At 36.5% G+C, this 13,171-nt stretch overlaps 1 protein-coding gene and 1 long non-coding RNA gene across 3 annotated transcripts in view; one reads left to right on the forward strand and one right to left on the reverse strand.

Moving 5' to 3' along the window:
• Positions 1-1,155: 1,155 nt before the first annotated feature.
• On the reverse strand, positions 1,156-1,899 carry LOC142221578 (uncharacterized). The gene is made up of 2 exons (XR_012718132.1): positions 1,427-1,899; positions 1,156-1,369 (listed from the first exon to the last, which is right to left on the reverse strand). It is a non-coding gene; the product is annotated as an uncharacterized LOC142221578 (long non-coding RNA).
• Positions 1,900-1,933: 34 nt separating this feature from the next.
• The window catches only part of Sec23 (transport protein Sec23), a 68,123-nt gene continuing 56,885 nt past the window's right edge, over positions 1,934-13,171 (forward strand). Inside the window, exons 1-2 of one of the 2 annotated variants that reach the window (XM_075291319.1) lie at positions 1,934-2,344; positions 2,410-3,695. In XM_075291319.1, the coding sequence (XP_075147434.1) occupies positions 2,066-2,344; positions 2,410-3,695 (1,565 nt within the window). In that variant the 5' untranslated portion in view covers positions 1,934-2,065. The remainder of the gene's footprint in view (positions 2,345-2,409; positions 3,696-13,171) is intronic. The other variant, XM_075291320.1, reaches the window with a different exon arrangement.

Below are 13,171 nucleotides of genomic sequence, written 5' to 3' on the forward strand. Positions count from 1 at the left end.
AATTTGAGTTCTAAATAGAGAGATTTCGTGTCTAGTGCGAACGTAGTATTACAGAATATCAGTTATTCCGGACGGAATGTCGGTGTTTGTAAAGAATCTTACAGTGTGTCGCATCGATACGACTTGTCGGCGTTGACTAATATGCGCTTTACAGAGTATCAGTTATTCCGGACGACAGTGCTCGTGTCGAACATATCCCATATATTGTGCACTTTATAAGTTAAGTCCGAAGGCATGTTTATGGGATCGATAACACATTTAACGATTATTTAGTCATCGCCGACAAGTCGTATCGATCCGACACACTGTAAGATTCTTTACAAACGCCGACATTCCGTCCGGAATAACTGATAGTCTGTAAAGCGGACCTTAGACGGTCGGATAAACACTCCGACAGAGGTTCGTCTATTTGTTGTGTGTTCGTTCAAGTTTTGCCCTTACACTGCACGAACAAATGTGATGACAACATGAAAAAATAAGAAGAAGCATAAACAAACAATGAAGTTGTACGAAGATTTATGGGTGAAACCATTTTTTACTGAAAAAATGGAAGAAAATAATAAAAAAATCTTGGTATAATTGTCAAAACAATGATTCCTGAAGTAATGCACGTTTAATATATTACAAATTACTTGATGGATTTAAATTACTTGTCGCCTGGTTTCCCATTGATTGGAAGTGGAATTTTTCCACGTTTTTGCCACAATACTGGTTTAGATTTATATATTTCTTTAATTTTCAACCAGAATTGGCGATCCATCATTAATTTCATTGCAGAAATGCCTGTTTTAATGTAAAAATAAATTTGTTTTTGATAATGTTTGTCGAACATCCCCTTACACTCAATGATTTGTACCACCCAACCAGAAAAAAAAAGTTGTTTTGATTTTATGCCAACACGCCCTGCCAACATTTTTTGAATTTGGGGACTCTTTTGAGAATCCCCACTTCGTCGAAAACAATCATATACGACATCAAGACTCGTCGGAAAAGCGCCGTCACTATTGAGAAGTTGTACCACGCCAAGTTACTACAAAAATGTTTCGCATGAGTGCAATTATTAGGTGCCTTTATAGATCAATTTAGAACGACGCCAATAAGGGACCCTCCAAACAATCAGAAAAAGTGCATTTCAAGATAGTTGTAAAAGAATCATTGTGGTCGAGTAAAACACGTTTGTTTAGATATTTATTAATTTGATTAAACATTTACAAATTCTTAAAAATATAACATTTATACCACTATCACATTACATTTAACATAATTTTTGGCATTAATGATGATGTTGAGTTACAAGTAGCGAGTTACATGTTGCTGCGTCTATCAACCAGTGTTTTTATTCCATGGAGGCAGCGTGTCTGTAAAATATCTGAAAAACAATCACTTTATTCCATTTGGAAAATCACCAAATTGTTCACCAATATACCTTTCACAATTTTAAGCGTATAATCTATGTTTTCAGAACTTTATTTTCGTTTTTATTTAATTAAAATATAACAAGCTGGTTGCGCTTGGCGTTTCACAAAAAAAAAAAATGGCTTTTTTAACAGTAGGGATGGCAAATTACTTGCATGTACTTTTTGATGTACCTTTTCATGATGGTTGAAGTGACATTTACGAGTCTGTGGTAACGATGAGGTTGAAATGGAACTTTGAAATGCTGGCAGGGACGTCCTCGCGACAGCCGAACACGACCTTATACAATCGGATTTGTCGCCGCAACGTGTTGTGTCGCAGGGTTTATCCGACCGTATAAGGTGCCCTTAAAGCGCATTAAAGGCATTAAATAGGGTAAATAAATTGAAAATAAAAATATATAATCGCCCTAATGCTTTCGGCCAATCGTAAAGTGTGACCTTTCCATTATATTTTTACGTAATCGATGCGTCACTATTCAGGTATGTTCTTTTAATTGGACGGCGTAAAGCAAACTGTCAATTAAGTGACGTGGCCAATGCCCTCAGTTTAGAAATTGCGAAAAATCTTTTCTTATTGGAGCTCGTCTTATTAAAGCCTTGCTGGGAGTTGTGGTTATAAAGATTTAATTTGAAACTCCTTGAGAAAAATGACCACCTATGAGGAGTTTATTCAACAAAATGAAGATCGTGATGGTGTTCGCCTAACATGGAATGTTTGGCCATCAAGTCGAATCGATGCTAGTCGGCTGGTTGTGCCTTTGGCCTGTCTTTATCAGCCATTAAAGGAACGTCCCGACTTGCCTCCCATTCAATATGAGCCTGTGCTTTGTACTCGAGCCAATTGCAGAGCTATTTTGAATCCATTGTGTCAAGTAGACTATAGAGCCAAGTTGTGGGTTTGCAATTTTTGTTTCCAAAGAAATCCCGTAAGTTAGTTATGACGCTTGTCAGATAATTTGCTAATTTGTTTTGTTGTTTAATTTGTTTTCAGTTTCCTCCACAATATGCGGCTATTTCGGAACAGCATCAACCTGCCGAATTGATTCCTGGATTCAGCACCATAGAATACACAATTACAAGGGCACCATGCATGCCACCAGTTTTCTTATTTTTGGTTGACACTTGCATGGACGAAGAGGAATTAGATGCTTTGAAAGATTCCCTTCAAATGTCACTGAGTTTGTTGCCACCCAATGCTCTTGTAGGTCTTATAACTTTCGGCAAAATGATTCAAGTACATGAGTTGGGTGCTGAGGGTTGCTCGAAGAGTTATGTATTTCGTGGAACTAAAGATTTGACTGCGAAACAGGTGCAAGAAATGTTAGGTATCGGTCGCTCCAGCGCAGGAGGAGCTCCTGGTGCACAAGTTGGTCCTGGGGGGCAGCCCATGACTGGTCAGCAGCAACGCATGCCCGGTGCGCCTGGACAGCATGCCGCGGTTCCGCCAGCCAACCGCTTCTTGCAGCCTATTTCGAAATGTGACATTGCCCTTGGAGACTTGTTGAGTGAACTGCAACGAGATCCTTGGCCTGTGTCTCAGGGCAAACGCTATCTTCGTTCCACCGGAGCTGCCATGGCCATTGCTGTCGGTCTGCTAGAATGTACGTATCCTAATACTGGAGCTCGCATCATGGCCTTTGTTGGTGGACCTTGCTCTCAGGGCCCAGGTCAAGTTGTCGATGATGAATTGAAACACCCTATACGTTCGCACCATGACATTCACAAAGACAATGTCAAATTCATGAAGAAAGCCATTAAACACTACGATGTTCTTGCTCTTCGTGCGGCTACTAATGGACATTGCATTGATATATATTCGTGCGCATTGGACCAAACTGGTCTAATGGAAATGAAGCAATGCTGTAACTCAACTGGTGGTCATATGGTTATGGGCGATTCATTTAATTCCTCGTTGTTCAAACAAACGTTCCAACGCGTATTTTCTCGCGATGTCCGCACCGATTTGAAAATGGCTTTTAATAGTACACTTGAGGTGAAATGTTCACGAGAATTGAAAATTTCTGGTGGAATTGGTTCATGTGTGTCATTGAATGTGAAGAGCCCATCGGTGTCGGATGTTGAAATCGGCATGGGTCAAACAGTTCAATGGAAAATATGTACTCTCAATCCAAGCACTACGATGGCATTCTTCTTCGAAGTAGTTAATCAGCATGCGGCACCTATACCTCAAGGTGGTCGGGGTTGCATTCAGTTTATTACGCAGTATCAGCATCCAAGTGGACAGAGGCGCATACGAGTGACTACATTGGCAAGAAAGTAAGTTTAAATCAAATGTCGTAATCACCTTTTGTTGTGAATATTGACACCCATAAAAACTAGCTAATCGCGTAAATCTGGAAGACAAATCTGGAGGTAGGTTTATATGGGAGCTATACCTAAACATGGCCCTATATGACCCATTTGCAAAGTCACCCGACCAGCTATTATTGATGTATAATAGCTACTTGTGTTTGTTTGTAGTTGATAGCTTGTTTCGTTAGCGCCATTTCAAAAGACGGACTGGAAAATTTCTTTAAATTTCCAGGATTATCCCGATTTTATTAAAAGGTTACGAACTTTTGAATAAAGCTCTGTAATTTGTATACAAACTACATTTGTTATTCCGTTTGTAACACATCGAAATATTGGTCTCAGTCCCATAAAATATATATATATATATATTCTGGGTCCTGCTGAAATTCTGAGTTATCTAGCGATGTCAGTCCGTCTTTAGAAATGACGCTAACGAAACAAGCTATCAACTACAAACTTGACACAAGTAGCTATTATGCATCAATAATAGCTATTCGGAGGGTTTTGCCAATGGGTCGTATAGGGCCACGTTTGGGTATAGCCCCCATATAAACCTACCTCCAGATTTGTCTTCCAGATTAAAAAAAAAAAAAAAAAACATTCAGTAAACAATTTGAAATGAACAGGTATAATTTTATACACTAAACTATGGACAAATATAAATTCCGTTCGATTTTACGAAAAAGAAAAATACGACTTCACTGATTTTAGTTGTAATTATGCGATAAGTCGAAATAAACATTCTTTAGACAAAACACAATATTTTACGATTGTTAAAATAGTTTGTCTTTCGGAAAATTTCTACACATTACGGTATCCAAAGATTTCAATATGTATATTTCAAACACAACAAAGAAAAAAGGAGACAGTACACCAAGAGTCTCTCATCTCTTGGTGATTGTCATACTACCTCTTCGTTTCCATTAGATGTCTGGTATTCAATGACCTGACAACTAGGTTAGAATAGGTTATGCATAGAGTAAGTCCGATATTTTGGACTGAATAGTCTAAGTGAGCGATTCAGTTCATTGTGATACCACAGGGGTTGAACTTTCAATGATAAGGAACCTCCTTCTTATAGCTGAGTCCCACCGTAGCCAATTTAGCTATTTTCCCGCTAGTTTTGGCTTTTTTTGAAGTCGCTTAGCGGGGGAAAAATGCATTTAGCTTTTTTCTGGTTTCTTTTCATTTTTAGCTATTTCTAGCTTTTTTATTTTCGACATGTTTCTATTGAAATATGGATAAAACGGCGTTTTTTTTCTAAGCCTTGCTGCCAGAAAAAGGTTTTCCACATATTTCAGAGGACAATTGAAAGATTAATAATGATTCCCGCTTTTGAGCGGGGCATTTTTGCAGAAAATACACCTTGTTGTAAAGTTTTTTCCTCATATTCACAAAAGTTAACGTAAACTTTAAATCTACTATGTATCGTCCCTCACACCAGATCCTGTCTACCATTGACCCATGCTACCATTTATTCCGGCCATGCTCAGTGGATGGGGGTTGTTCTTGTCCTGGTAGATAGATCTCGGTCTGTTACAAAATCAATAAAATTTTAAAGGTAGAAAATTAAAGAAACTACCGACGGTTGTGCATTAAAGAAATAACGAAGGAAATCGATGCTGAGATATCTCGATCGGAAAGCCCGCCCATCCATGCCGACCGCATTAATTTTTGTCAGTCCTGTGAGCATTCTCTACGCTCCGATCTTCAGTTTCGAAAGAGAAAATACCAGCTTAGAATTTCATTATGTATAAGTAGATATATTCAACAGATATTTAAATAATAACAACGCGAAACAGGACAATTAGGATGTGAATAGGTCAATATGTAAGTTTAATTTATAGAACTAAAAATTATAATTCAAATAATGGAGATATGAAAATATCGAATGTATAATTATATAATGCAAATTCTTTTGTGTACAGTAGTTTTAAATTTAATAGTGTAATAGATATCATCTATATAATTTTAATCATTTAATACTCACAGATCTTCCGGTATCGACAAGCGCTTGTTGATTCTCCTTCTCTGGATATTATTACTATTCTTGAACAAGGATTAAATTACGATAAATTGACTGATTAAAAAAAATTGATGTAATAGTATTAAAGTGATGTAGTTCTTATTCTATTTCTTAACCTCTATAGTTTCCTGAATTCGAATTGCCATGATTCCGGCCATCATATATTTAAAACTTCTGTTCATTGTTCTATTTTTTTTTCATTATCCACAATCAGCGTCGTCTTAAAGTTTCTTTTAAACAACAATTTCCGAAATTTCGAAGATTTAGCATCTATATTCAGCTTCTGGACTATATATTTTTTTAAAGTTACATTTTGACACTGGTTGCGCTATATTCACAAAAATTTCCAGTTCATCATATACAGATCTCCGTTTTTTTTTTTATTTTAACAAGGAGATAAAACTATTTTTTTCTTTCAGTATCCTTCGACGCGTCTTTGTTATTATTTACGATTAAATCTTGCGTAGTTAAGAAAATATTGTTGCCTGTGGGATATACTCCCACAGACTGAAAATTCTGTGTTTGAATTCCGGAAATCTACGAATTAAAATGCGTTGTTTCCTTCCCATATTATATCAATCTTACACTTACCGTCCGATGAATATACAATGGCCCTCTTGTCGCAACCAAAATTAAACCTGTTTATTTTTTTTTTTATTTCAAATATTCTTGTTTGTATCTATTTTCAGAATGAAATTTTTCAAATTTGATTGACATAGAAAATATGTACATACGTTTTCTTTAAAAACATTAGCTACTACCATTCCGAACTAATATTTTATTTTCTTAAGAATCCGTTATAAAATACACCGCCGATTGAAGAAAAAAAAACAAAAAAAAAACAATCTTACTTCCAGATATCTTTTGCGTGGTATATCCCACTGCTACTTCCGTCCTGGTTCATAATACACCTGACCTTACCTTTTCTTTACAATCGCTTTTTCATCCATGGGAGCCAGTTTAGCGCTAAAGCCGTCCACTTTGGAACTTTGGACGAAATTCCTCCTTATGATCTCTTGTCCTACATCAAATTCGTTCGGTCTTGTTCGTAAATTGTAGATTTAACAATTTTTCTTATAGGCTTTTTCTAAATGCTTTCTTACTGAATCCCTGATAATTGAAAAATTATCTTGTCTTTCTATGCGTATATCGGTCTCAGCTTATAAGTTGAAATTTCTTAGGATACAGTAATCTTTACCATGTGTCAACATTGTTTGTCCAAATACGATTTCATACGGCGTTCTACCAATTCTTTCGTGATAACTATTTCGTAGGGAACAGTTAACACTACTCAAGTACTTATCCCAATCCCTTTGGTCGGATCTCACATATGATCGCAAAGCTTCGTTCACTACACGGTTCACTCTTTCGCTTGCATTCGCCTGTGGGCTGTATACGGCAATAAACTTATGTTCCACTCCGAACTCACGTAGCAACTTCTCAAAACTCCTACTTCGAAATTGGGACCCATTATCGGTCACGATAACCTCAGGTACTCCAAAGCTACTAAAAATATCTTCTCTTAAGTATTCGATTATAGGCCTAGCCTCCAATTTTTTTAAAGGCTTCAAAAAAGTATATTTCGAAAAATGGTCCAAAATTATTAATATGCCGATGTAGCCAGACAAGACCTGGCCAATACATGTAACGCCTGATTCTTTCTAATGTGCGGGATATGCTGGAACTAAGAGTTTCCATCTATTGACTTCATTATACTCATCACTCGAAAAACTAATGTACTTTCCTACCACCTTGAAATCGGGTAATTGAGCTGTTTCATATTCGTTTCGAAGCTGAGTATACAAATGTCCATCGAATGCCTCTGAGTTTAAGTCAATTGCCGGCAAAGTTTTTATATTTATTGCCTCTATGGCAACTTCTCCGTCATAAATTCGTGACAAAGTATCAGGTACTACATTAAGACGACCTTTTCTATGTTCAATAGTGAAAATAAAGCCCTGTAACTTTAGAGACCATCGCGCTACACAGAAAAAAAATTCACGAAAAATTTTCCAATTAAAATTTTAATTGAGTTTTAAAAAATATTCAATTAAAAATTTAATTGAATCAACAAATTTTTTAATTGAAACAAAAATCAATCACAAAAATTAATAGTATCAATTAATTTTTTAATTGGATCAATTAATTTTTTAATTGACCTTCAATTAATTTTTTAATTGATACTATAATTTCTGTGATTGAAGACATTTCAATTAAAAAATTAATTGGATCAATTAATTTCGTGATTGAATCAGAAAATTTTTTTTTGTGTGTAGGCGTCCTGACAAGTCCTTTTGGCTCATAAGCCACTTTAGGCTTGCGTAGTCCGTTATTCTTGCGTAGTCCGTATTCACTTTATTAGTACTAGTGCCGTTGTAAGTTTTTCCTTAAGCTCATCGAATGATCTCTGGGCGTCATCACTCCAAACAAATACCTTCTTTTTAGCCAATAATTCTGTCAACGGATAAGTGATCGATGCGTATGAGTCGATAAACCGTCGATACCATCCTGTCACCCTAGAAATCGACGATGCTGTTTGACATTTTTAGGGGGTGGTAAATCGCGTATAGCTGTAATCTTTTCTTCATCTATCTGCAATGTACCATTTTCAACAACGTATCCCAGATATTTTACACTTTTCATGTCGAAATTGCTCTTACCAACATTTATTGTCAATCCTGCCTTCCGAAACCTTGTGGCTATCTCTAGCAGATGACTCAGATGATCCTCGAAATTTTCTGATAATACCAACAGGTCATCTAAATATACGAATACATGTGTCTTCAAGGTATACGGTATTACGACATCCATAAATCTGCAGAGTGTCTGTGGGGCATTACAAAGCCCAAACGGCATTCTGGTAAACTGAAACAACGGTCTATTTGGTACAGTAAACGCTGTCTTCTGTTTGGATCTATCACTTAGGCGAATTTGCCAGAACGCGTCTTTCAAGTCAATTTTCGATATCCAGTGTACAGGGGGAAGCCGTGATAATATTCCCTCGATATTTGGAATGGGATATGCATCCTTTTCCGTAACACTGTTTAATTTGCGAATATCTAAACACATGCGGACTTTACCTGGCTTTATTACTACTACCGTAGGGGACGAGCATGGGGAATTTGGCGCCTCCTTTATAACGCCTAATTTGCGCATCCTGTCTAGTTCCCCAAACAGTTGCTCCTCTATCGCTGGTGAGATCGGGTAATATCTCTGCTTTATAGGTTTTGCCGCACCGGTATCTATGTCATGTACCACCAAGTCTGTACACCCTAGTCCTTCCACCTTAGAACTTGGAAAAACTGAAATGACTGATTCTAGTCGACGCGACTGTTCTGCTGTTAACTCTATTTGCTGGCTTGGCGAACTACTAGCTTCTATTACGTTAACAGATGGCAGAGATATCTCTAACCCGAATAGTTTCCAAAAATCATACCCGCATATTAAATCCTGTCGTATGGATGGCACCACAAGAAATTCGCATAGAAAATTTTTATTTCTAAAATTTACGTCTAGTTTTATTGAACCGAGAACTGTTTACCTACTTCCATCGGCTGTTTTAACATTCCCTACACATCTTATAAACTGAGGTTTGTCTTGTATCGCTGTCGCCAGTTGTCCTCCTATGACGCTACGGTTTGCCCCGCTATCTAATAGCGATCTAAACTCTTTATCATCAATTTTTATTCTAATGTGTGGTCTGTTATCAAAATCTTTTTCTTCAATTGATGTAATAATATATCCCTTGTATCTTTTTAATTTATAGTAGTACTGCCTAATTCTTCTTGAGGATCGTTTCTTTTTCGTAATTCTATTTACAGCTAAAGCTAATTTTTGTTGTTGAATATTTTTAAAATCTTTATTTAAGGATACTAAATTTGGTAATATTGTGTCTTCTTCTATTGTATCGGATGTCCGTCTTATTTCCTGCGGACATCCATTTTCCCATTTCCCGAAACCTTGGAGTTGCATCGTGGACATGTTGGCTTGTAATTGTCAACCAAACCACAACCGTAACAAAAGATTCGCCTTGTCTCCATACATTCTACAAACGTGTGACCGACCTTATCACAATTCCAACATTTCAGTATACGCATAGCGCATACTTCCTCATTATTTACCTTATCCGAGCCGTCTTCTTCTTCCAAATATATTTCCGATACTTTTGCTTTTCCTATTAGCCTATTATCTTTCTCTTGTAACTCCGCATGAACTTTTCGTGCTTTCGGACTTCTCTTCGTAGTTGTTATGTTGAAGTGCAAGAGCTCGTGTCTTACTTCCGGACGCAAATTCCTCATCACTGCTTCGCACATTTCTGAGTCGCGAATAGGGGTATTTAGTTTGTCTGCCATAGCCAATACAATGTGTAAATATTCATCTATGCTCTCTTTCGTCCTTGTCGTCGCTTACGTATAGAGTCCATGATGTCATAGTCACTGTAATCCTCTTTATAACGCTGGGTTAAGGCAGAAGTTGAAAGATTCCCAATCTAAATCAAAATTTCGTCGGTGAAATTCCCAATACCACTCAAGGGCTTTCCTTCGAATAACGTGTGTGCAAAGTATTTAAATCTCATTGTAAAGTATTGGTCGCTAAAATATTGACACGATAAATAAATTCCTCAATCGATGATGACCCGAATGACCCGAATATCTTATACGCCAATTTCTAATAATATTTAAAACATTGTGTTCAGAGGTTCGTCACGAATATTGGCAGGCGTATCGGATGGGTTAGCCCCTGCCGATGCACCATTATTTGAACGCGAATATCTCACATCAGTCATAAGCTCTCTAAACTGTTGTGATAAAGCATCCAGTAGTTCTCCTCTTAAACTAGCAACCGAATCATTAATCATGGATTGAATTCTAGTAGTCTCTCTCGTCTGTCGTCTGTTATCTTAGCCAATTATTAGAAATTTCAAGGACAGAAAAAAACTTTTCAAATTCTCAATACAATTTTTGTTCTACTCTTGAAGATCATTGCGTAAAGAATGCTTTCTACTTTTAGTTTTTTTTTCTCACTATCCTACCTTCTTTAATGCGAAAACGAAAAAAATTTAGTTTATCAGATCATTAGAGGTAAATATCCGCACTGCAGCTCTTAAAAATCCGAAGTCTATTCACCTGATCCAACACTAATTACTAAAATTTTCTTTTCCAAAACTCATATTTTCAAACGCGCCACTCAAATGGGCGAGTAGGAATCCGACATCCATCAGATTCAAAATTCTCAAGCACATTTGAGAGTGAGAGCTACTTAAAATACCCATCCTAATTTGGCTTTTAACCAAACCATCTCCGATTCGATCAAGAGTCCAAGTATGATGCATATTTAAAATTTTGATATCCATCCGTCGTTAAACTGGGGAAGTATCAATAGACAGAATGACCACTGCCATTTTGCAATCGGTCAAAACATGGTTTAAAAAAATGATTTGTTGTTTTTCTCCACTGATACAGCCCCACGTTGGGCGCCATTTATTTTTATGTAACGTCCCTCACACCAGATCCTGTCTACCATTGTATTTGTATTTTGTATTTATTTATGTCTTCGTTAAACCAACACAACAAGATTTACTCTTATATGTGAGAGTGTTGGCTTCATTGGTGGGAAACACAGTTTTTATACATTTTTATCTTATATCTACTACATTATAGTTACAATAGAATTTATAGAATTTTCAGAACAATACATTTATGATTAATTTAATTGAAAATGTTTAAATATTTCTGTTTTAAAAGTCGTGTTGTTGCTTATGCGTTGTATTTCAAATGGCAGATTGTTCCAGAGACGTATCGTTGTTACAAAGAATTGCCTTTCAGAGTTAAGACAATTTATTCTGGGAGAAATTAGTTTCATACCCCTATTTGAGCGGGCAAATTTCAGGCGACTAAATAAATAATCAGGTTTCCTTGTTTGTATGATGTTGTGGAGTAGAATTAGATTTTTGATGTTTAAGTAGTTTTTAAAGGAAGCATTAAAGATTTGATACGCAAATTGAGAAATGCTCTCATTTCGTTTTTTATTAAAGACATATCTTGCGATGTCATTATAGGCTATTTTGAGTCTCTGACTATCATGGGAATCACAGTTTCCAAAAACTTCGCTGCTATATAGAAGTGCTGGTATTAGATACGATTTTGCTAATAGCATTCGTATGTCGAATGGCGTGGATTGCCTTACTGACCATAAATTTCTCAACATTCCGTATATTTTGCCTATGGTTTTGTTAATATGATTGTGCCATGTCAGGGTTGAATTGAATGTTACACCTAAATTAGTAGCAGAGTCAACAGAAATTATATTGCAGTCATTGAGTATCACACTTATATTTCTCAGATCTGATGTTTTGCGCTTATATATGGGAATAAGTTTTGATTTTGCTGGATTTATGCAGAGTCCGTTATTCCTGGCCCAGTTGTTCACGAGATTTAAATCGTAGTTTATGTCAGATATGCACTGATGAACATGACTAAGTTTTGCACCAGTATAAAGTTGCACATCATCTGCATACATTTGTATTTTACAGTTTTTAGTACATCAGGTAGATCATTTATGTATATTGAAAACAATAGGGGTCCCAGAATAGATCCTTGTGGAACACCTTTAGAAATTTCTAGAGAATCGGAGCATGAGTTGTCAACAGTTACAGCTTGCTTTCTTTGGGAGATATAGGACAACATCAGTCTACAGGCTGAATCTGAAAAGTTGAAGAGCTTACGAAGTTTCAGTATTAAGATTTTATGGTCGACGGTATCAAAAGCTTTACTATGATCAAGAAGAACTAAAAATGACACCATTTTATTATCCATATTTTGGCGAATATCTTCAATTACATCTAATAGTGCTGTTGTGCAACTTCTCTTCTTCCTGAACTCAGATTGTCTGTCAGACATTAAGTGATTTTCTTCTAAGTATGTAGAGATTTGAATTGACATGATTCGTTCTATAGCTTTCGATAACAGTGACAGTATGGCTATAAGCCTGAAGTCTCCATTGCTTTTAGGAACTGGGAGAACCTTTGCAATTTTCCATTCAGTAGGAAATTGTGACTTTGTTAGAACAGTATTAAATACATGGGTTATATAGGGCAATATTTTGGGTAATATCAATTTCAGAAATCGTGGATTTATATCGTCCAACCCTGTTGCATTGGATTTGATGTGCTCAATGCTTCGCAGAACCTCTACTTCATCAACGCAGTGAAAGGAAAAAGTATTCTCAACGGAAACAGTGTTTAAATGTTCATATATGTCGAATAAGGCTGGCTAGATTCGATATTAATGAATTGTCTGTTAAGCTCATTAATATCGACGCCAATATCCTTTATTCGGTGAACTTTCTCTCCGATTCCAATACTACGAATTTCTTTCCACTTACTCTTACTATCAATGGCATTTTGAAATTTGCG

The sequence above is a fragment of the Haematobia irritans genome, chromosome 1, assembly GCF_050003625.1.
Source record: "Haematobia irritans isolate KBUSLIRL chromosome 1, ASM5000362v1, whole genome shotgun sequence".
Taxonomy (NCBI): Eukaryota; Metazoa; Arthropoda; class Insecta; order Diptera; family Muscidae; genus Haematobia; species Haematobia irritans.